The sequence below is a fragment of the Trichoderma atroviride genome, chromosome 6 (assembly GCF_020647795.1).
Source record: "Trichoderma atroviride chromosome 6, complete sequence".
Taxonomy (NCBI): domain Eukaryota; kingdom Fungi; phylum Ascomycota; class Sordariomycetes; order Hypocreales; family Hypocreaceae; genus Trichoderma; species Trichoderma atroviride.
In genome coordinates this window covers 1,562,089-1,584,392 of record NC_089405.1, presented here as the reverse complement: position 1 = coordinate 1,584,392, position 22,304 = coordinate 1,562,089, and the positions used below count along the sequence as shown (strand labels likewise).

The 22,304-nt window shown below is 51.5% G+C and overlaps 9 protein-coding genes across 10 annotated transcripts; 6 read left to right on the top strand and 3 right to left on the bottom strand.

Annotated features, from left to right (window-relative positions):
• Positions 1-240: 240 nt before the first annotated feature.
• On the top strand, positions 241-1,905 carry TrAtP1_011102 (uncharacterized protein). Of its 2 annotated transcripts, XM_066114963.1 has the most exons (3): positions 241-393; positions 667-1,387; positions 1,469-1,905. In XM_066114963.1, exons 1-3 carry the CDS (start codon positions 364-366, stop codon positions 1,573-1,575), a joined length of 858 nt encoding a protein of 285 aa, XP_065971060.1. In that variant the 5' UTR covers positions 241-363; the 3' UTR covers positions 1,576-1,905. The 2 variants fall into 2 exon arrangements, with proteins under 2 accessions (XP_065971060.1, XP_013948742.2); XM_014093267.2 differs by having other exon boundaries at positions 667-1,905.
• A 161-nt stretch (positions 1,906-2,066) lies between these two features.
• Positions 2,067-4,361, top strand: TrAtP1_011101 (uncharacterized protein). The gene is made up of 4 exons (XM_066114962.1): positions 2,067-2,679; positions 2,740-3,180; positions 3,297-3,717; positions 3,790-4,361. The coding sequence occupies exons 2-4, from the start codon at positions 2,976-2,978 to the stop codon at positions 4,244-4,246; spliced, it is 1,083 nt and encodes a 360-aa protein (XP_065971059.1). The 5' UTR covers positions 2,067-2,679; positions 2,740-2,975; the 3' UTR covers positions 4,247-4,361.
• Positions 4,362-7,443, bottom strand: TrAtP1_011100 (uncharacterized protein). The gene is made up of 3 exons (XM_014093265.2): positions 7,339-7,443; positions 7,093-7,205; positions 4,362-7,013 (listed from the first exon to the last, which is right to left on the bottom strand). Exons 1-3 carry the CDS (start codon positions 7,354-7,356, stop codon positions 4,445-4,447), a joined length of 2,700 nt encoding a protein of 899 aa, XP_013948740.2. The 5' UTR covers positions 7,357-7,443; the 3' UTR covers positions 4,362-4,444.
• Positions 7,444-8,204: 761 nt separating this feature from the next.
• Positions 8,205-9,101, top strand: TrAtP1_011099 (uncharacterized protein; the record flags this gene model as incomplete). The annotated part of the gene is made up of 4 exons (XM_014093264.2): positions 8,205-8,309; positions 8,422-8,584; positions 8,668-8,978; positions 9,039-9,101. The coding sequence occupies 4 exons, from the start codon at positions 8,205-8,207 to the stop codon at positions 9,099-9,101; spliced, it is 642 nt and encodes a 213-aa protein (XP_013948739.2).
• Positions 9,102-9,141: 40 nt separating this feature from the next.
• On the top strand, positions 9,142-9,618 carry TrAtP1_011098 (uncharacterized protein; the record flags this gene model as incomplete). The annotated part of the gene is made up of 1 exon (XM_066114961.1): positions 9,142-9,618. One exon carries the CDS (start codon positions 9,142-9,144, stop codon positions 9,616-9,618), a length of 477 nt encoding a protein of 158 aa, XP_065971058.1.
• An 853-nt stretch (positions 9,619-10,471) lies between these two features.
• On the bottom strand, positions 10,472-12,169 carry TrAtP1_011097 (uncharacterized protein; the record flags this gene model as incomplete). Its single annotated transcript, XM_014093263.2, has 4 exons — positions 10,472-11,272; positions 11,354-11,636; positions 11,727-11,846; positions 11,976-12,169. 4 exons carry the CDS (start codon positions 12,167-12,169, stop codon positions 10,472-10,474), a joined length of 1,398 nt encoding a protein of 465 aa, XP_013948738.2.
• A 494-nt stretch (positions 12,170-12,663) lies between these two features.
• TrAtP1_011096 (uncharacterized protein) lies at positions 12,664-12,996 on the top strand (the record flags this gene model as incomplete). Its single annotated transcript, XM_066114960.1, has 1 exon — positions 12,664-12,996. The coding sequence occupies one exon, from the start codon at positions 12,664-12,666 to the stop codon at positions 12,994-12,996; it is 333 nt and encodes a 110-aa protein (XP_065971057.1).
• Positions 12,997-14,411: 1,415 nt separating this feature from the next.
• TrAtP1_011095 (uncharacterized protein) lies at positions 14,412-19,359 on the top strand (the record flags this gene model as incomplete). The annotated part of the gene is made up of 11 exons (XM_014093262.2): positions 14,412-14,414; positions 15,126-15,285; positions 15,411-15,558; positions 15,634-16,093; positions 16,205-17,147; positions 17,216-17,865; positions 17,938-18,086; positions 18,154-18,583; positions 18,660-18,974; positions 19,053-19,182; positions 19,250-19,359. The coding sequence occupies 11 exons, from the start codon at positions 14,412-14,414 to the stop codon at positions 19,357-19,359; spliced, it is 3,498 nt and encodes a 1,165-aa protein (XP_013948737.2).
• An 841-nt stretch (positions 19,360-20,200) lies between these two features.
• On the bottom strand, positions 20,201-21,938 carry TrAtP1_011094 (uncharacterized protein; the record flags this gene model as incomplete). Its single annotated transcript, XM_066114959.1, has 2 exons — positions 20,201-21,625; positions 21,774-21,938. The coding sequence occupies 2 exons, from the start codon at positions 21,936-21,938 to the stop codon at positions 20,201-20,203; spliced, it is 1,590 nt and encodes a 529-aa protein (XP_065971056.1).
• Between the last annotated feature and the right edge of the window lie 366 nt (positions 21,939-22,304).

Below are 22,304 nucleotides of genomic sequence, written 5' to 3'. Positions count from 1 at the left end.
CTACGCAAAATTTCCATTCTGCAAGCTCCTTGACTGAGTCGACGTCGAGTTTTTTCTCTTACATACACAAGCTCTGCCTGCATTGATTTGTTTGTTTGTTTACGGCCCTCCACATATTCTGTGCCTCCGTCGACGAGAGAAAATTTTCTCGCCTTAACCCAGTTAACGTCATCTGGGTACCTATAGCTAGCTAGTTCCACCTTATAAAGAGGCAGCGAGCTCCCCCCCTCAACAAATCTCCCTTCTGCATCAAGCATCCTTTTTCTCTCTCCCATTTTATTCAGTTGCAACACATAGCCGCCAAAATGTCTGCTGAGAACATTGATAACCCCGTCTCCTACGAGCAACTCGAGGACCTCGAGGATGACTTCGAGCAGGTTGAGCTCGAGCTCCGTAAGTTTTACCTCTACTGCCACTCAACCTAGACCTGCCCTCTCTTTGTTTCTTCTGGTGGCGAGCTATTGGGCATGCTTCATTCTGCCTATTGCTGCTGGAATCGCGCAATCTGCAAATGAGCAGCGTCATCAATCCACCCTTGGTTCCCTTTCCACGAATTTCTCTCGTCGTGCAAGCTAGTCTATATGAGCACTAGAGCTAGAAAGAGAAGGGACCTTTCTTACTCTTGTTTGAAATCTTCAAAACCATAGAGTGCTAACAAGTCCGCAGTCCGCCAGCAGGCTAAGCTCACCAAGGACCTGTACGCCAAGCGCGCCAAGGTCGTTGCTGAGATCCCCAACTTCTGGCCTCTCGTCTTCGAGCAGGCCCCCCCCGGATATCGACGAGTACGTCCAGCCGACTGACTCTGCCGTCCTGCTGAGCTCCCTCGTCGACCTGTCTGTGGAGCGATTCGAGCTTCCCAACGGCGACCCTCGCAGCATTGCCATCAAGTTCGAGTTCAGCGAGAACGAGTACTTTGAGAACAAGGTTCTCGAGAAGAAGTTCTGGTGGCGCCGCAACAAGGATGGCTGGGCGGGCCTCGTCAGTGAGCCTGTCAAGATCAACTGGAAGGCCGACAAGGACCTGACCAGCGGCATGCTGGACCTCGTCTACCAGGTCTGGGAGGACGACAAGGCCGGCAAGGGCGATGACACCGAGGCCAAGAAGAAGCTCAAGTCTCAGATGGAGAGCACTGGCCTCGACGGCGTCAGCTTCTTTGCCTGGTTCGGATTCCGTGGTCTCAATATCACCGAGGAGGAGAACCAGGCTGCCATCAAGGAGGAGGAGGAGAAGCGTAAGCTCCGCAAGGCGGGCAAGGAGATTCCCGATGAGGATGACGAGGATGAGGATGAGGATGACGACGAGTACGAGATGGAGATTTTCCCCACCGCCGACGACCTTGCCGTCTGCATCGCTGAGGATCTCTGGCCCGGTGCCATCAAGTACTTCTGTGAGTACATTCATGCCTCTGAGAATTCTTCGGAGGAATCAGACGATGAATGAGTCCAAGCGCTAAGACAAAACTCAACAGTGTCTGCCCAAGAGCAAGATGCCATGAGCGACATCGACTTTGAGTCTGACGAGGAGATGGATGATGGCGAGGAAGACGCCCAGCCCTCCAAGAAGCGCAAGGCTTAAAGGTTCTCACTGATGATTTAACGACTTCTCTTTTTTTTTTTTTTTTGAAAAAAAATATTCCCTCAAAGGCTTTTTCTTTTATACAACATACCAACCCGCTGCTCTTTATCACAAGACTATATACAGCTGTTGAGAAACGGGATTTAAAAATACATATTCATGATGACGATTTCCGGAAAGGATTTAAAAAAATGGGTGGACTGATAGGACTGGGGTCTGAGCATGGTGCTCTCAACTTTTACTTTGATCTTAGAACGAGATTGACAAAAATACTACAAGACTTGCTACAGAGTTTTCATCTCTGGCAACCTCTGATTCTATTCTCTTCTCATCTACATGTGCTCGTCCCGACTGCTGTTAATGTGTTAGCTCTTACGGCTACTGGCGTTTGGCGTCGGATCTAATTCGATCTCCAAGATATGCCTAGCTTATGATGTAAATGTGACATTTCATACCCCAAATTCCCAAAACCAATCCAACCACATGCCATCGCTTGCCATTACACTTTGCCGTCTCGCAATTCGCCTTTCCCATTCCCTCTTAATAAGTGCCGAGCCGAACGTTTAACCCCGTTTTTCACAGCACCGCAGCCAATCCGCAGCCCAACATTTCGAAACCATGTGAGATCGTCAACTTAAACGGCCATCATCGGAAGTCCGAGACGCATCCCACATGCGAACAGAGGCAATCAGTCAGCTTTTTGCAGCGAAATTTGTCAGCTTTGGAGATGCAACCTCTTTGCAACATCGAAGTTTAGATTGGTTAATTGGTGATGCAACGACAAGCGGCACGTGGCATCTAATGCAGTGATATAATATAGATTTATGTCCGCGTCTGACGAAACAAATGGCATCGGTCTCATCCGCACTGCTATCGAATACGCGACAACAAGCTGGTTTATTACAAGTGCTCGGACACAATTCGACACGTTTATTTCGACGCCATCAGACGTTTTTGCCCTTTTCAATTCGAAATCGAGCTGCTTCGACAATGGCGACGCCGTGGCAGATTCGCGTTCCCGCCAGCGATACGGGGCTGTTGAAGTGGAAGCAGACAGATGAGGCTGCTGCAAAGGTCTCTGAGCTGCTGCAAAAGGATCTCGAGGTATTTACTCGAAACAATTGTTTGATTGAGCTAAAGAATGGCAGCTAATTGGAAGGACAGAGCCACCACGTCTTTTTCAATGCAGAGGGCTTCCACAATCATGTACATACCGTCTCCTCGCCTTTATCGCTATTGAGATTAAACAATGACAACTCAGTCACCCACTACGAATTCAACGAAAGCTAATAGAGTATAACCAGATTGTCCACTTCCTCCTCACCCTCTACGCCACCGGTGCATCCCCCAGCACCCTCGAAGAGGCCTATGCCGAAAACCACTCTTACCAAATCAAAGCCATGGACACCCATCCCGGCGTCGTCGAGGAGCTCAAGAAAGGCTGGACGGAAGGCTCTCCTTACCTTTCAAAGGGGAAGCACTACCCCGACTTTCTCAAGTTCTTTCAAGACGAAATTGAGGCAAAGGGGTGGGAAAAGGTCCTTTTGGAGTATGTCTTCAAGGAGGATGAGAGGAGCGAAGCCATCTTTGGACGTCTTTTTGCTGGTGCGTATCTATCCATCCATCTATGCCGCTTTGAAAAATGGACATTATGCTGGTTTTTTTTTTTTTTGCAACAAGTAATTGTAAAATGGGCTGATTGGCGAATGGCGATTATTCAGGCTTCCTCCACCCCCTCATCCAACTCATGTACGGCATCGAATGGCAGCAACCCGCCATCATCGCCGAAGGCCTCGCCCAAGCCGCCGTTCACGAGAACCGCGCAGGCGGCTTCCTCGCCAAAGCCGAACAAGCCGCCATTGCCTCCGCACATGATACGCCTCCATTGCCGGAGCTCTTTGAGTCTGTCCGGCAATTCAGCGAGAAGCTCGCCACGAGCGCGCGGTTTGACGACAAGAACAAGATTTACGACGGCATCTTTGTTCGTGCGCCGGATGAGGCGCTGGAGTTTGTGAAGCAGGTCAGGGTGCATGAGGATGAGCTGGATGAGAGGCTGGCTGAGATGGTGCACTCGTGCGCGTATGTTGCTGCGGCGGCGGCGTTTCATCTGCCGAATAATCCCAAGTTTGACTTCTTTCTGATGTAAGCTTTTTTTACTTTTACGACACATCTTCTTCTTAGTTCTTCTTGCTCACGGAAACTTCTTCATTTTAGTCACCACCTCAACTCGACCCCTTTCTTTGTCACCCTCCTGTCCTTCCCCTGGCTCCGGCCCTCTCAAAAAGCCCGTATCCTCGAATGGAAAATCCGTCTTGATCTTATCCAATACATTGCTCGAGGATGCCCACCGCTCCGTCTCGACGCTATCAAGTCTTTCTCTCCGAAACGGCAGGCTTCCAGTTCCGCCACGAAGCCAGCTGACCTAGTCCCGCGGTTCCACGAGATTATCGATGACGGGCATACAATCAAGGTCGTCCGCGCGCTGCTACTTGCCCAGGAGCTATCTCAAAAGTATGCTGGTAGGCCGTGGATTCGCATTGCTGACGACGAGACGTGGTTCAAGGTCCATCAGATTCTGTTGCAGGGCACAGAAGGCCCGCAAGAGCCTGCGTTGTGGGTGAGATCTGCTGGGTTTGAAGAGGCATGGAAGAATGTGCCCAAGGAAAGGTAAGGGTGAAATACGGTTCCTTTGTAACAAAATTGAAAGGAAGCAAAGGAATGAAGAGCGTAAGGATGCTGATCACGAAAACAATGTGAACCTTGGGGCCAACCATACTGGCGCGCGACTTTAGGATATCTTTTGTATTTTTATGTAGTCTAGTGTTGTAAATAACCCAGTTATGCTTCCTATTCAAAAAAGTTCAAAAGTTTAGTCCATTCCCATCCACTCATCCTCACCATCCTCGTCAGACTCGCCCGACTCCGCCGTACCATTCATGACTGCGTCAATCGTCTTCTGCTGAGCACTGGTCAGGGTCACATTGCCATTACCATTCTCTTCATCCTTGTTATTATCGGCCTGGCCCAGCAGGTAATCCACCATGTACACGTTCTCATCAGCCAATCTCCTGATCTCATCTCTCATCTTTACCACTGCCCGCGAGACCACTCGCAGCTCGACATCTACCTTGCCGCGATTAGCCGTGAGCCAGGCGCCGTGCTTATCAACCAGCGCCTTGATCCACAACAAGCAGAATTCGATGTGAGGGGATTCTTCTGTCTGGGCAGCAACGAAGCGGAGGAGTCTGGGTACGTAGACAATGGGGATATCGGATACGACGAGGGGAATGTCGGCTGGTGGTACCGCCTGGAAAACTCTCTTGATAAGACCAGCTTCGTTTAGTCGGAATGCCATCACCAACGCTTTGAGATAGTCCTTTTCGTTTTCCAATACTGCCAAAGTCGAAGCAGGCGTAATCTCAATGTTGAGATCGAATGGATCGAACTGTAGAGTGTGATCCAAGCTATAGATAAGGAGGCCTTCTGTAGAAGCAGCGCAAAAGGCGGATCCGGCAGGCGAAAAGGCAACGCCTGTGACGCGAACCTGTGGCTTCCGCTTTCTAGCTGAAGGATCTCCGCCACGCTTCGATCCAGGTAGGCTTGCATCGACCCGGTCTTCGCGGTCGGATGCCTCTCCTTGCATGTCGATATCGTCAATGGCCCCGGCTTCCGTCAGATACTTGCTGTTGAGGAACTCTTGAGTTCCGGATAGAGACAGGTTCACGCTGACGGTAAACTTCTTCAGCAGCACCATGGTTGACACAGAGTACAGGCAGATGTATTTGCTGTTTCCACCGGCCAACAGGCAGCTTCCGTCGGTGCTGTAGCGTATTGTGCTAAAGCTCTTGTTGCCGCCAACATTGGCAGCCGTTCTCCGGTCTGAGGATTTTCGCCCACCAGACACGTCCCTGCGACCATCGAGACCCGCAGTCTGCTCGGCCTCTGATATTGACCAAAACGTCAGCTGGCCATCAATTGTCGAAACGGCCAGCTGAAGGGAATCCGGTCGGACGGCAATGTCGAGAATATCAGCCTGAAGCTGCAGCGGCTCGCTCGTCTGGGTTCTGTCAAAGATTGACCATATCCGTGCAGTCCTGTCCCAGCTACCGCTGACCAAGGAGTTGCCATTTGGTGTAAAGGCCAAGGCAGATACGGGACCGTCATGACCTGCTAACCGATCAAGCAGCTGGCCGGTCTGTACAGACCAAATGTGAATATCAAATGAGTCGAGTGATCCTGCTGCAACCACTTCGCCGCTGGGGTCAACAGACATGCATGTAAAGGACAGCCTTGTTGGAGCCGTAAAGGTACGGAAATTTCGATATCTGATCAGATCCCACGCCCTGACTGAACCATCAAGACTTGATGTGAAGAGTACATTTCCCTTCTTGGCAAACTCGCATGCCGTGACGGCACTGGTGTGCTCCGTGAATGTGACGATGCAAAAGCCAGACTCGATATCCCATACTTTGATCTTGCCATCATCAGCAGTGGTGATGATTCGCTGTCCATCTGGAGAGTAAACGAGGGAGTTTATTGAGTCGAAATGGCCCTGCTGCTTGAGAATGTAGGATTCGGACTGCCACTCCCAGACCAACAACTGCCCCAGCTTCGAGGCACCAAAAGCCAGCCACTCTCCGCTCTGGTTGATTGTTACAAAGTCAACGTCGCTCTGGGAAATGCTAAGCTTATGAATGTTGTTGAAGTCGGGCATTTCGTAAAGGCTGAAAAGACCGTTGGACATGCCAGCCACCAAGAGGTTGGTTTCCGCGTGGAAAAAGGCACATCGCACGTGTGCACTGCCTTGCATAAAGTAGTGTCGCTCAACAATGCGCCATCTCATGTCCGAATCATCGTCGCTATCGTCATCATCCTCCGTACGGTTGAGCGGTTTGACGTATTTCCAGTTGAACACCGCACCGTCCTTGCTGACCGTGTAGATTGTCTCCTGGTCAGCGGAAAACCAAGCACCAATCACGTTTTGCTTATGGCCACCAAGAATGGTGGGAACGAAACCCTCTTCAGGCTCAACGCTCCATATCCTTGCCGTCAAATCCTTAGAGGCTGTCAGGAAGAATCGGGAGTCGCTAGACCACTCGATATGCTGTACTGAATCGAAGTGACCGGTGTAGGTGCGGCGCTTTACGAAGGGGGCGAACTCAAGCTCTCCCTCGGCATTTGTATCTGGGGTTGAAGGAACGTGCCAAACTTCGAGTTTTCGGCCCAAGCCCACGACAAAGTATCGACCTGAAGGCGAAAATGAGAGCGCTGTGACCTGCGAGCGGAAGGAGAAGTGATAGATGGATACACGGCGGGGAACGTTGGTCAGGATCGCATGACCCTCATCGTCAACGGTGAGAAGGAGATTGCCGCGGGGTGAGAGGCCGATTCGAGCAATGTTCTTGCGATGGGCAAAGGGCAGAGTGTGGGATTTGTTGCTATTGTATCGAGTCAGCCATCCAGTCCAATGATACTCGGGGAGACATTGCTTTGGTACAATGCGCCGGCATGACATACTTTACCAAGTCGAAGATGGTGACGCGATTTCCGACGGGTGAAAAGAGATGGGTGCCATCTGGACTGTACACCAAGTTGCCCTGGCAGTAGACAGTGCCCAGCAAATTGGAAAACTAGGAAGCCTCACGATTAGCACCACATTTCGTTTTGAAGATTGAAGTTGCACATTGGATCGGGATAATCAACAATTGGGCAATATTCGGGGCCGGATCATCTGAATTTCGTGCTCATGTCGCAAAATCTTACCCTAAAATCGGTCTTCATTGTCGGCCACTTGCCATGATCTGGTGATATTATACTATGATGTGAAGCTCTTTCAATGCCCGGCGCAGTCGCATCAAAAAAATCAAGCTGCGACTTTCTTATCGATACGGACCCATTGTGATTTTTTTTTTCTTAGCCAGCCAGGTCAGCGATTGAGTTGGAACGCCCGGCAGATACTTTATTCCGCTCCTTGGCCTTTAAGCCCACTGCACCAAGGCACTTTGAATGGTACGACGGTGCTTTGAAACGCATTGACCACCTCATCTCATCCGTCCTGTTAGAGCAGGTACCAGCTACCAAATTGGCAACGATGCTACTGTCACTCAGCGCACTTTATCCACCAGCAGCCCACTGTACTCGGTACTTGCAACCACTGGCCCTGTCCTGCCCTCCATGCTCCGTTAACACGAACTGCTCACTTCACTTTGACGCCAATGGCAGAAAAAAGGAGACCGCCCGCCTTTTGCTCCTGCCTTGCTCCGCGCTGCTCTTGCTCTCTGTATCCCCCCCAGTCGGCCGCACCAGCCCGCTAGACCCAATCAGCCAAGAGCTGCCATCCGCCCAATCAGCAGCGCCCAGCCCCTGGCCAATTCTAAGGTGTGGAAAATTGGGGGATACGACCGCCTCAACCCCTTCTATCCCCTGAAAGTTCAAGCTCAGCAAGTTGGAACCTCCACTCTGTTTTGCTCGAGCAGCGCCAACGGCCACTTGTGAATATCTTCCTCCTGTCTCCGTTTTTTGCTCCCATTGCTGCAGCTGCCATCGTCTGCCTCCGCCCTCTCGCTGGTTTCTCTTCTCCTCCAATCTCGCCCAAGACTCCCAATCCGTAGCCCCTCCACGTGTGCAAGATGGCTCCCGCAGCTGCTGAGAGCGCCTCACCGATTGGCATTGCCAATCTGCCCAACCAGCGACACAAGATTGTCGCCAAGCGCGGTGCTGGCTTCACCATCATGGTACGCGATTGTCCCTCTATTTTGCCGTCGACAAACGCGTTCACGGCGTGGCTACAGCACCACGTTTCTAGCTCTGTCTCCGAGTAACTAACACGCCGACGTAAATCGTTAGGTTGCTGGCGAGTCTGGCCTGGGCAAGACCACCTTCATCAACACCCTCTTCTCTACCACCATCAAGAACTACGCCGATCACAAGCGCAGACACCAGAAGCAGGTCGACAAGACGGTCGAGATTGAGATCACCAAGGCCGAGCTTGAGGAGAAGTTCTTCAAGGGTAAGGGCTAGCTGCCTAATTAAAGGAGACTCTACGTTTGGTGCCAGATGATGTGCTAAAACCTACTTTTTGACTCTTTCTAGTTCGATTGACGGTCATTGATACCCCGGGCTTCGGTGACTATGTCAACAACCGCGATTCTTGGCAACCCATCATCGAGTTCCTCGACGACCAGCACGAGTCTTACATGCTTCAGGAGCAGCAGCCCCGCCGCCAGGACAAGATTGATCTCCGTGTCCATGCCTGCCTGTACTTCATCCGCCCTACCGGCCACACCCTGAAGCCCTTGGATATCGAGGTTATGAAGCGCCTCTGCTCACGAGTCAACCTGATCCCCGTGATTGCCAAGGCTGATACTCTCAGCCCAGCTGACCTGGCCAAGTTCAAGCAGAGGGTATGAATGAATATGAGAAGCCATATGTTTTCTACGCGCAACGTTTCTAACGTTTTATAGATTGTGAGCGTCATCGAGGCCCAGAACATCAAGATCTACCAGCCCCCCTATCGAGGAGGATGACGAGGCTGCTGCCCAGCACGCGCGTAGCCTTATGGCCGCTATGCCGTTTGCCGTCATCGGCTCTGAGAAGGACGTCAAGACTAGCGATGGCCGCATCGTCAAGGGTCGTCAGTACTCTTGGGGTGTTGCCGAGGTCGAAAACGAAGACCACTGCGACTTCAAGAAGCTGCGATCCATTCTGATTCGCACCCACATGCTCGACCTTATCCACACCACCGAGGAGCTTCACTACGAGGCCTACCGAGCACAGCAGATGGAGACTCGCAAATTCGGCGAGGCTCGACCTCGGAAGCTCGACAACCCCAAGTTTAAGGAAGAGGAGGAGGCCCTACGAAAGCGATTCACTGAGCAGGTCAAGGTCGAGGAGCAGCGCTTCCGACAATGGGAACAGAAGCTCATTGCTGAGCGTGATCGTCTCAATAAGGATCTCGAGCAGACCCACGCCCAAATCAAGCAGCTGGAGAACGAGCTTGAGGCTATGCAGGGAAATGCCGTCCGAAGCCATGGTCGCCGATAAATCATCTAATGCCGGCTTTTCAACCAAACCATGCTGGCGTTGGAGTATCATGATCTCGGGGTTCCATCAGTCTGCCTCACCCTTGTTTTAAATCAAGAGGGTGAAAGCGCCGTGTATTAAATGCCACAGCGGTGGCGCTTATTTCATGCATATTCTGAGCGGCTATTGCCACGGGAAGGGGCGAGGCGACTATTTCTTGATGAGTTGTTGAGGTTGAAGGTTTTTTATTTATTTATTTATTGTCCCCCTTCGGTTCTGATGCTAAAACTGTCACGGCGATTATCCCCCGTGACTTTGACGGTGGAACAGAGCAACATTTTATGGTTTGTTGCCCAAAATCAGCGACAAGGGTGGAAGAGTGCCAGAAGTTTTGATAATGTAGCCCTATTTTATTCCTCTTTTATTTGAGCACCTCCTATTTCAGACAGTTAGGCACATTTTCTAGTCTTATGTAATTGAGTCAGTTGAGATACCAGTTTAATATGGCAGCCACTATTATGCGCGTTGAATACAAAAGAAACTACAAGGTATAGGTACTCCTCAAGGCGATGGTTGTTGGACATGCCCCATCCAAATCGACGGATCTAGCAATGAACAAACAACGTATGTAAAACCCAGCCATAAAAACTCCTTGCCAACTCCGATAGAATGAATCGGTAGCTACTATAATACCTAATAGATGAAAGTTCAACGTAGAAATTGAGACCAAAACACACACAGAAACCCTCGTTATCCATATCGCCCGCCTGCTTGAAACTCTTCTCCCTGAATATCCAAACTGCCCGAGACAAGAAGCATGGGAAATCAAGAGAACACCAAAAGGAAACAGAAACAAAGTAAGAAATAAAAACGCCTAAACAGCGTCCATGCTAGCTCTGGTGGTGAGCTGCTCGTTCTTGTTTCCCAGCCTCGAAATCTGCAAGAATGCATCGACACCGTACCCTTCTAAGCTGTGTAGATTCAAAGAGCCAGCCCAGTACTCGGCATACACGCGGCTCAGGGGAAGGCCCATACCAAGACGCAAATTAGGAGGCCGACTGGTGAGGCTTGATAGAGAGCCTAGGTACGTGGGCGCTTTGAGGTCCGCTCGGCCGAGCTCGTCGGTGACGTGCAGCTCCTGCATGGTGGCGGCCATTCGGGGTACCTGGCCGAGGTTCTTGAGGCGCTTCTGGCTTTGGGGGCCCTTGCTGAAGGACCAGAGGTACGGGAGCTCCTCGCGCGGGATGCCGCCGCCGCGGTCGGATATGCGGATGATGACGTGCTCCTGGGCCTCACATATTGTGACTTCGATGGGAGGGGGGGGAGAAGAGGCGTGGTCGGGCTGTTTCTGGTGGTGCTCGATGACGGCCTGGACGGAGTTGCGCAGGAGCTCGCCGACAATGTACTCGAGATGGCTGAGGATGTAAGGGAAGCTCGCGTTGAGGTGGCCGTCGATTTTGATCTCGGGGACTTGGACGTCGGGACCGTTTGTGGTGCGGGCGAGCTGGGTGACGGCTTTGGCGCAGCGGCTTATGACGTCTTTGGCGAAGCATTTGATGAAGACTTCGCCGATGAAGTCGGATTCGGAGAGCTCAGCGCCGGGAGAGAAGTAGGCAGAGTGGAAAGTTTCCGTGAGGGAGAGGTGCTGCTCCGCGATGACTCGTCTAGAGATGCGCTGGTAGGGAACAAGGTAAGCTTTCGATGTCATAACATCAGGTTATGGAGCAAAAGGTAAAATAATAGCATTCTAGCTTACCGATCGGAGTATGACATTCATAAAATGGTCCAGCTCTTTTGGGTCCATAAGGCCGCCGCACTCGAGGATGCCCATTGCGAGCTTGGGGATGACGGTCAGGTGGCCCTTGAGGTTCTGGGTGATGACGGCGCAGAATTTGTCATTGTCTTCCAGGGTTTTGATCTCTTTGAACTTGCGAAATGTGTCAAAGGCATTGTAGTAGAGCTTGTAGACTTCTTCGATGTGTCGGTTCGTTACGACGACGTAGGGGAGCTTCTGCATGTCGCGGATGCGATGCGCTATTCTGTAGGCAGCATTTCGCCACGGTCAGCACCTCCTCGTCGGGGCAAAAGATGACTCGCTAGCAGAATAAGAGCTCATGGCAGCTACATACCTGACTGGAAGCTCGGTGCGCACGTAGTTGGCAGAGCTTATCAATCGCGACTCGGTCAGCGAGCGTCCAAAGACCATCAGCTGGCGCAAGCTGATTGGGCGCGCCTCCTTTGCAACCCATCTATAACACAGCAGCAGTAGCTTTGATTAGCGCACATGGCAGAGCTTGGATGGAAGATATGTGTAGCGCGAAATCATGTTCGCCAGACAAGTGTAAATATTTTGAGATGGGAGTCATGGCAGAGCTTACTCGTCCAATACAGAAACCGGGCGCCACGTGCCATTGGCTTGGGCCGCGTTTCTCAACTGTATCTTGGCAGGAGAAGCTGGATGTGTAAAGGTCGTTCGCGGAACTGCATGACTCAAGCTGCAAGATGCCGCCAGGGCCGGGTAGTTTGGGGGTCGAAATCGTTTGCTGTGGCAGCGCAGTGCTACGGAGAACATGCCCACGGTTCCATACAAGCACCGGAGGGAAATCCTTTAGTGGAGGTGATGACGCCGGTGACGATGCTGGGGCGGCGAGCGATTGCGGCGGCGAGAGGCGATGAGGAGCGCGACTGAAGCGAGGGCGTAAACAGGAATATGGCGATGAGTATAAAGAGAAATTTAGAACCCGGAGATGGCTTCTTCTTTTTTTGCAGTCTCAAGTCAAAACGCCCTTTGGAAACCTGTTCTCCGAAGCATGTGCCGGTAGATCAGATGCTTGACGTTTGGTCAGCCCAAATCCTGGTCGCCTAGGCCCCACAGACTGCGGTATCGGCTCCGAGTGGGCGTAGGCAGAGGGCTGGGCAGATGAAGAATCGCAGGCGGCTTTGGCGATGAACTCGGATTTGGGTGAAATGCAGGATTCTCAGCGGGCTATTGTATGAGTATTTCAAAAGGGCTGGTGGTGATTGGAGCTCGGAGGAGAGGAGTAGATGGGGAGTTTGGGCGTTTATATGGCCAAGAGCCTGCTTGCTGCTAGCGTTGTCGAAGCCGCTGGAGAGAGCTCTTTGCTGTACCTGCAGCACTACGCCACGGGCGTCTACAAGGGCGTCTACGAAAAAGTCAAGGCAGAACAGGCGTGGCAAATATACATGGTAGGCACCTATGCAAGGAGAGGCAGAGAAGAGCAGCACGCGCCTCAGTATGAAACGAAGGATTCTGTAGCAAGCCCAAAGGGAATTAATTTGTTCATCGACGCCAACGCTGCTGCAATGCCACGCTCGCAGAGAGCACATGAGCACCCGTGCCGTGCCGTGACCGTCGCTTATACGCAGCATGAGGCGTGATTCAGGTTTCCAGCACCGTCTTGTAGGCTCTGTTTGGCCGAAAGAAGCGCCTCCGTAATGCTGCCAAGCCACATTGACTCACTTGCGCTGACATGCCAGGCTCTTTTCTTTTAAAACTCATTACTTGTGCACTGCTCTGCGTGTTTGTATATGCCAAGACAAGCAACATGTCTGTCGATGCCCAGGTGCGTGTACCTTAAGCACGAGGTGGGGTAGCTCGGAATTGCTGTTAGAGCTGTACTCGGCTCTTGCGGGTCGATGCCGCGGAGTTGATGGCCTGGCGGGGCATGTGCAGGTCTTTGCCTACCAGGGCTGCTGCAAGTTGCGGCGCAGCAGCATTATCGAGCGCTATCGCCAACAAGCTTAACTGTACAAGCTTGCAGAGCTCATGCTAGGCAGCATCATGGATGATTTCAAAGCTACAACGAATCAAAAAATCCAACTTGGCAGCAATGCTTGCCCTTTTCTATATGCTGATTTTTTATGACTTTTTGCCTTGGGATACCGTGTCTAATTGCCACCTGATTGAATCAGCTTCAACTTTCTCTTACACCTGCTGAACAAGCCCAAGCTTCCATCTTCTTGTTCCCCTCCACTCTGCTGCAGCCTCTTTCGGCTACTGGAGCCCCTCCACATACAAAAGAATGGAGCCACGGCCACAAAGATAGAAGCACCGCCGCCACTAACTCTCCTTGCAAAAAGGCTGCTGTTAATGTCCAATTCAGCAAAAACCGGTCCAGCCTTTGCAGCTTTGTGCACCTGTACGCACTTGTAGTGTGATTTCGCCGCCGCTCCACAGAAAGAACCTGGTTACCGCGTGAGTTGCCAGAAAGAGGCTGCTGTGCTCCGTAACAAGAAGGAGAAGATGCCTATATCCCAATAAACAGGAAAATAAATGCACTACCCAAGACCCTAACCAGAACTGAATTCCTCTCTCTTAAATGCCTAGAGACCCCATCGCCAGCTTAACGCTGCTGGTCTGCAACTCTCAAGCTCAATCCCTTGTCCGCCTCTTGTCCATCCCGCCACAGCTACCCGCTTCGCTGTGCAACTTTTTTTTTTACTAAGACCTGGCCAATAAGACACTGCGGCGCTGTGCTCTTTTCCTCGTAATTCCAATTTTTCTGACCTTCATTCTTCTTGCCGTTCCAATAACAAAAACCCTTCTGTGTCTATCTGTGTCTCCTCCCACTGGCACAGCTCATTCAGCGGCCACCTCGCTATAGCCCCTCGCTGAGGCTGCTGCCGTTGCTCCCGCTGCGACTCCCCCCGAAAATCCGTCAGCACGGTCGACTGCCGCCACACACGCGCGCCTTCTTCGGCTCCCATCTCCAAGCCCTGCACCCCGCCAGCGCTTTGCAACAGCTGGAAGCTCCTGCACGTTCCTGGCCCTCAGGTCGGCCTCTTCTGAAGTCATGGTACGTCTCTCTTGAGTCTTCCTTCACATTGTCGTCACGTCCAGGCCAAGTCGGCTTCGTCCATCCCGCGGCCCAGCAATTGCGCACAAGGCTCTGGCCGCTCGTCGTCATCGTCGTCATCGTCATCGACCTCGACATCGTCATCAGCTTATCGTCGCCTGCATCTGCGTCTGCGTCTGCGTCTGCCCTCTGCATCTTCACTTTCGCCCTGGTTACTCTTCACTTTTCGTCTCCAGCTTGGGCATTTGACTGTGGCTGTAGCTTTGGCCCTGCCCTGCTCTGTCGTCATTTCCAATCCTTGCGTTCAACCTCTGCTCTTCGTCTCTCTTCATTGTTGCCCAGTCCTCGATCTTTGTCACCTGCGGCCAGTCAGCATCGATCTTGGCCGGTCGGCCACAGCAGCCATTATTTGTGCATCGCCCGCCTACATTTTCAGCATTGCCTTGGTCGCTGTGCGTGGAAGCTGCAGCATCTTGAAGGCTATAGCTGGGCAAGTTCTGCACGCTCTACACGCTCTCCGACCACTCCGGGCCCTCGTCACCAGCGCCCGCCGAGATCCATGCTCGACCACCTCGCCTCGCTGCCTCCACTGAACCATCTACACTCACTTCACCTCTGCTGCATCTGATCCCCACCATGACGTCCGAGGACGAGGCCCGCCAACAAGGGCTCCCGTATCGAAGCCGAGCTAACAACCCACCTCGCAAACAGAGCTACAACATCCCTTCACCAAACGACATGGTCGTGGACACAGACGACTATGTCGGTGCTCCCAATGCCCCCGAGAAAGAGCATGTGGCCATCATCAACCCAGATGGCGGCGTCGAACACGAAGCTGATCAGCTACAAGACTTGCCTTTGGCCAACGACTGTGCGTATCCTCCCAGCCATCGAGAGGCCATTTATGGATCATACAAACTCTACAATTCCATCCATCTTCTTCCCTCATATTTGGAAAGGGCGATGTCGCTGATATGACTCTTTGCCATGCTATAGATGAAGCCATGAAAGAAATTGTCCTCCCGCCGCTGCTCGACGAACCCAAAATCCTCGAAGACTTTACACATACATGGACCGTCGACAACTGGCGAAGTCTTAGCAAGAGAGAACATGGCCCCATTTTCCAAGCAGGTGGCTTCCCATGGTATTTTATTCTCGCCTTTCTTCCTATATTCTCTTTTTCCTTCTCTCCTTAGCTAACTGGCGCTGCTACAACTAGGCGCGTCCTCCTGTTCCCCCACGGAAACAACACTGACCAATGTTCCATTTACCTGGAGCATGGATTCGAGCCTGATGCCGTCCCCGAGAATTGGAGTTGCTGCGTGCAGTTTGGCTTGGTACTTTGGAACCCTAATGACCCTAGCCTATATGTCAACCACGCAGCACACCATCGCTTCACTAAGGAAGAAGGGGACTGGGGCTTTACTCGCTTTGTTGAGATTAGGAGGATGTTCAACGTGCCATGGGAAGGCGACAGCCGGCCGCTGGTCGAGAGTGATACCGCTAACATAACAGCTTACGTTCGCTTTGTCGAAGACGAGACCGGTGTGCTATGGCACAACTTTGCCAACTACGATTCAAAGAAAGAAACTGGATATGTTGGTCTGAAGAACCAAGGCGCCACTTGCTACCTCAACTCCCTTCTCCAGTCGTTATACTTTACAAACGCCTTCAGAAAAGTCTGTTCTCCTCCTTTCTCTCGTCTTCTTTTCATCTCCCCTTTTCATCCTCTCCCTGTTTTTTTTTTTAAGAGACGGCTGATTTGCTAACTTGGGCATGCTCTCATACAGGCCATTTACGAAATTCCAACAGAAAATGATGAGAACATGCAGAATTCGGCATACACGCTGCAAAGACTATTTTATCAGTTGCAGACATCCGAACAAGCCGTTAGCACGAGTGAGCTAACAAAATCATTTGGATGGGAGACGAGGCACATCTTTGAGCAGCAAGATGTGCAAGAGTTGTCGCGAAAACTCATGGAACGCATGGAGGAGAAGATGAAGGGCACAAAGGCCGAAAACGTTTTGCCTGAGCTCTTCAGTGGTAAGATCAAGACATACATTTCTTGCATAAATGTAGACTACGAATCAAAACGCATCGAGGATTTTTGGGATATTCAGCTCAACGTCAGTGGCAACAAGAACCTTTTGGAGAGTTTCCAGGACTACATCCAAGTCGAAAAGATGGACGGAGAGAACCAATATTTTGCTGGCGACGAGCACAAGTTACAGGACGCCAACAAGGGCGTCATCTTCAACAGCTTCCCCGACGTGCTGCATCTCCAGCTCAAACGATTTGAATATGACATCCAAAGAGACATGATGATGAAGATCAACGATCGCTACGAGTTTCCTGACATTTTTGACGCCGCCCCTTACCTTGTCGAGGACGCCGACCGTTCCGAGCCTTGGATCTACCAGCTGCATGGAGTCCTTGTCCACAGCGGCGATTTGAATGCCGGACATTATTATGCGTTTATCAAACCATCAAAGGACGGCTGGTTCTACAAATACGACGACGACAAGGTCACAAAGGCCACGTCTCGGGAGGTCTTGGAAGAGAACTATGGCGGAGAATATAGAGCATCCAACGGCTACCTCAGAGCACCTCTTCAAAAGAAGGCACCCATCATGCGCCAGAACAGTGCTTACATGCTGGTATATATCCGCCAAACTCGACTCGACAAGGTCCTGTGTCCAGTTACCAAGGAAGATACTCCTGCACATCTGCGTAAGTACCTAATTTGTAGCATCAACACTGAGACATAGGTAGGATTGACTGCTAACGTGACGCTCTAGGGATTAAATTCGAGGAGGAAAATGCTCTGAGAGAGGCCCGTCGACGCGAGCAGAAGGAGGCTCACTTGTTTATGATGGCCAAGGTGATAACAAACGAAACCTTTGCAAAATTCGGCGGAACCGATCTTTGCGTCTTTGATCCCATCTCTGAGACCGATCCCGCGTCACCCAAGCTGTATCGCATCCGCCGAGCTATGCCTATGCAAGAATTCGTCGCTCAAGTTGCTGCTGACATGGGCCAAGAACCAGCTCGTGTCAGGCTGTGGCTGATGGTCAACCGGCAAAACAAAACAATTCGACCAGATCAGCCAATCATGGATCTTCGACCAACTGTCGAGGAGATTTTTTCTCGCTCCGCTGCTCACCGCGACACCAGTCTGCGTGTTTGGGCAGAGGTTGCAGCTGACGTCAACGAAAACGGCGAGCCCATCTGGGCATCGTACCAGAGCCAGCCAAATGGTGTTGTTGTGAAGAATGATACCATCCTCTTGCTACTGAAGAATTTCGATGTAGAGAGGCAGACCCTGGAAGGCGTAGGCCATCTTTATATCAGCAAAGAAAAGAGGGTCGATGAACTTGTTCCCATGATTCTTCAGAAGATGGGCTGGGGGGATAAGCTTCCCTCTGACGAGAAGCTGTTGATGTGGGAGGTATGAGAAAACAATCTCAATTCGCCATGTTGATGCTTTCAAGCCGGCTAACCTATTGATACTTTTTATTAGGAAATCAAACCGACCATGATTGAGCCTCTGAAGGGCAAGCAGACCCTCAAAGCTGCCGAACTTCAGGATGGCGACATTGTCTGCTTCCAACGTGTCTCTGACAAGAAAACAGAGGCTACGCGCGCTTCTGACAAGGCATCTCAAGAAACGTACGCTTTCATTCCAACAGAATCCGCACCCCTTCTTCATTTTGACCATGACTGACCGCTTCCTTAGAAACAAATCATTTGACCGCGTTGAAGATGCTCGCGAATACTACGATTTCCTTGAGCACAAGCGAACCGTAAAATTCCACGCTCATCCAACTAGATCTGACCAGACACAATATCCTCCATTTGAGCTTGTCCTCAACTCAAAGATCACTTACGACGTTTTGTCTGAGCGAGTCGGCGCGCACCTCAATGCCCCCTCGACACACATCCGGCTATGGACGGTGAACTCGAGCACAAGCAACCCCAAGGCTCCTGTACGACGGGGTACAAACCCGACACTGCGACAGATTTTGAATCCTCTGGGCTCAAATACGTTGAATGCGACTCAGCGAAGTGATGCCTTTTACTTTGAGGTGCTAGAAATGAGCTTAGCTGAGCTGGATACCAAGAAGAATATCAAGCTGACGTGGTTGAGCGAGGGTATTACGAAAGAGGTATATATTTACACACAGCTGTTTTTCCAGCCGTTCTTGAGGCCAAGCCCCACTAACCTGAATCTGCTACCTTTAGGACCAGCTTGACTTGCTCGTATCAAAGACTGGAACTATCGAAGACCTGATACAAGCTTTGATTAAGAAGGCCAAGATCGCCGATGAAGCGGAAGGCGGAAGAATACGGGTATACGAAACAAGCTCTAACAGATTCTATCGTGAGCCCGCACGCGATCAATCCGTCCTGAATTTGAACGAGTACACCCAAATCTTTGCTGAAAGAGTTCCGGAAGAGGAGAGAACAGCCGAGGATAGCAACTTCATTCACGTTTTCCACTTCCAAAATGAAGTCAACAGAGTCCACGGTGTTCCTTTCAAGTTCCTTCTCCTCGAGGTAAGCATCCACCAACTTGCTGTTTTATAGTGCACTATGCTACCCTCATCTTTTTATCTTTACTAATGCTTTGACTAGGGCGAGAAATTCGCTGATACGAAGAAGCGACTGGAGAGAAGAACTGGAATCAAAGGCAAGAGCTTCGAGAAGATCAAGTTTGCCATTGCCAGACGAGCAAACTATTCAAAACCACAGTATCTTAATGATGGTTCGTGTGCACTATTCCGACGATGAACAAAATTGGGGAAACCAACTAACGGCATCATACAATGTAGACGATGAGCTGTGGAACATAGCCTCATCCGAGGATGACTACCTTGGCTTCGATCATCCGGATAGAACAAGGGCCTTGAGAAACGGCGTTGGGGACCTTTTCCTTCGTTAAGCGCAACAGTATCCGAGCTAAATTCGTGTCGAGGGCACGCAGCTGTGTGAAGAGACTTACGGAACGGCTCGAGGAGTCTGGTATATCCAGTCTCATATCATACCCATCAATCACATCAAAGTGATTCATGTCTTGTGTTGAGGCGATGGTCGTTTTCCTTTTATTATATATGTTGAGATTTTGTCAACCTCTTCCTTCTCTCGTTTCAGGAATGCATGTGGCGACGCATGATGCAGATGAATTATGGAATGACATTTGTTTTGATACAGTATCAATACAAAGAGCATACTTGGATTGAAGTGGTCTCTAGCATTTGACTCTGACGGCTATCTGTTGTTCTCAAGGTCTATAGCACAGCTATTGTATTATTATCAAATCAAGTAGTAAGTTGGAGATTAATACCAATCTCTTGGTTGCGTGACTGTATAGGATAGAATATAGTTTGGCACTCGGAAATATACGCCTTTTTAGTATTGCTTCAAGGTACTCTTCTTATCCTCCCAAGTATTATTACTTGATCGTTTCCTCTAACGTGTCGATTGCCAATTCCTAGGAAATTCCTCTCAGTTTATCTTGCTCTTTTTTTCTCTCAGTGAGTTGATTATAAAACTGAGATGTATACGCTAATTGCGCTTGTTCAATGCCAAGGCCTCCTCCTTTTTATCATCCTCTTGTTATGTTCATTGCTCTATATTATTGGATCATAATCTGTCATCAGAAAATACTCAGGGCGTTCTCAGGTCAGACATGTCAGTAGCAGTTTCATGCCTGGAGTCTCGTTGGGCCTTTCGCCCCTATAATTCGCTTTTCGTTCTTATCGTATGAGTTGTAGTTTAGTTGCTCAAGCAAAGGAAATTGAGTAAGGCTCCCTTTCATTTGCCGGCATCTCGCGCTCTCGACGATACTTTGCCAGAGGCCCCCTCTCAATCTCCTCGACGGAAAGATGGGCGCCCGCCGTCTTGAGAAGCTTGGCGCAGTCGTCTTTTCCCGACAGCGTGGCCAGGAATAGGGGCGAGTTGTCTGCCCTGTTGCGCTGGTGCACGCTGGCGCCGCGCGTTAGGAGCTCGAGCATGATTTCGGAATTGCCCGAGACGGCGGCAAGATGGACGGCGGTGTTTCCTGCGTAGTCGGCCGTCTTGAGGAGCTGGTTCCCGTCGCCATCAAGCAGATCCTTGACGACTTGGATCTCGCCGTTTTGGATGGCGTAGCCGAGGGCCGTGAAGGCAGACTCCATCGGGGTGAGGCGAGAGCTGTAGTCGATGGGGTTCGTCGGGTGGGAGAAGCTCTGGTGGGCAATCTCGGTCATCTCGCCGCGCAGGGAGCGCGAGAAGTGGCTGACAATGTCCTTTTGCGAGAGGTCGGGCAGGGCGATGAGGTGCGAGAGCTTGGCGAGGGCGGCCTCGGCGGTGAGGTCGAGGCCGAAGATGACGCCCAGGCGGCCGAGCTTGGTGCCGGGGGCGTAGACGGGCGAGACGAAGCCGCTGACGCACTGGCTGACGTTTACGACGACGATGCCGCGCTCGACGGCGGAGCGGATGACCTCCATGAGGCGGCCGTCGACGCCGCCGGGGATGTTACCCATGCCAAAGGTCTCGAGGATGATGCCCCGGAGGTCGGGCAGGTGCAGCACGGCGTCGACCATTTCGGGCTTGATGCCGGGGAAGACGCGCAGGCAGGCGACGTGCGTGGTGTCGAGGTGCTTGAAGACCTTGAACTCGGCAATGGTGGTTGGGCGCAGGACCAGCGGCCAGTTGACGCTGATGCCGAGGCCGTTGACCTTGGCCAGGGGCTCGCAGTTGGGGCTGGCAAAGGCCTCGAAGGAGGTGGCCGAGACCTTTGTGGTGCGGTTGCCGCGGTACAGCTTGTCGCGGAAGAAGAGGCAGACTTCGGGGATGACAAAGGTGCCCGCGATGATGAGCGAGCCCAGCAGGTTGTCGACGGCGTCGGACTGCAGCGCAAAGATGGGCGCCTGCGAGCCCGTCAGGATCACCGGCTTGCCCAGGTTGGCCAGCATAAAGGACAGGGCCGAGGCCGTGTAGGCGAGCGAGTCGGTGCCGTGGAGGATGACGAAGCCGTCAAAGAGGTGGTAGTTTTCCTGGACGGCCGTGGCCATGGCGGCCCAGTCGGCGGCGGAGATGTTGCTCGAGTCGAGGAGGGGGTCGAATTCCATGACGGAGTAGCGGATGTGGCGGTGGTAGGCGGTTGGGGGGGGTTCGGAGGGAGTCGAGCTGGGTGAGTTGGCCGTTGCGGCGGGCTTGGAGTTTGACTTTTGATGTAGAGTTAGCTACACGTTATGAGTTATGATGTGTGTATTGTGTGAGATTCTCATGTGTATGAGACTTCTCATGTGAGATGCAAGTCTCATATGGTATAAGTGATAACTCACCACTTGGCTCTGAATTGTCATTAAACACCGTCCTCGGGGCCATGGCGCTCTCCAGGAACCCATCGCTGGGCGCGAGGCCGTCGGGCCCTTCTTGCATGCATATCGTGCCTCCGGTGCCGATGATGAGGACGCGGGACTCGGGGAGGCCGGCGTTGACCGGAGGCGGATCCGTCGAGACGGCGGCGGGAGACATGAGCATGAGTTTCTGTTATTAATTGATAATAAGGAGATGTGCTAATAAAGAAATGGGTCGGAAGAAGTAATTTATGAATAAGAAGTTGAAAGGAAAAGAGTGACGAGGGGAGCTTTGTTTGTTCAGCTGTTGAAGTTCTCGGGGGGGGTCTTATCAGAACTTTTGGCTGGCTGAAAGTCGAAGTACCCTTGTATACCCCAGATAAGGAAAAAAAAGACAGTTGAAAGTGGGTGGGTTTATACGCTGGGAAAAGTGGTCCAGCCGGGCCGTTGTTATAATATAAGATGGGAGGTGATACAACAGGACCTCGTCATATAAACAGCGGGAAAAAGGAGTGTATTATATATTTACAAAAAGGAGAAGGAA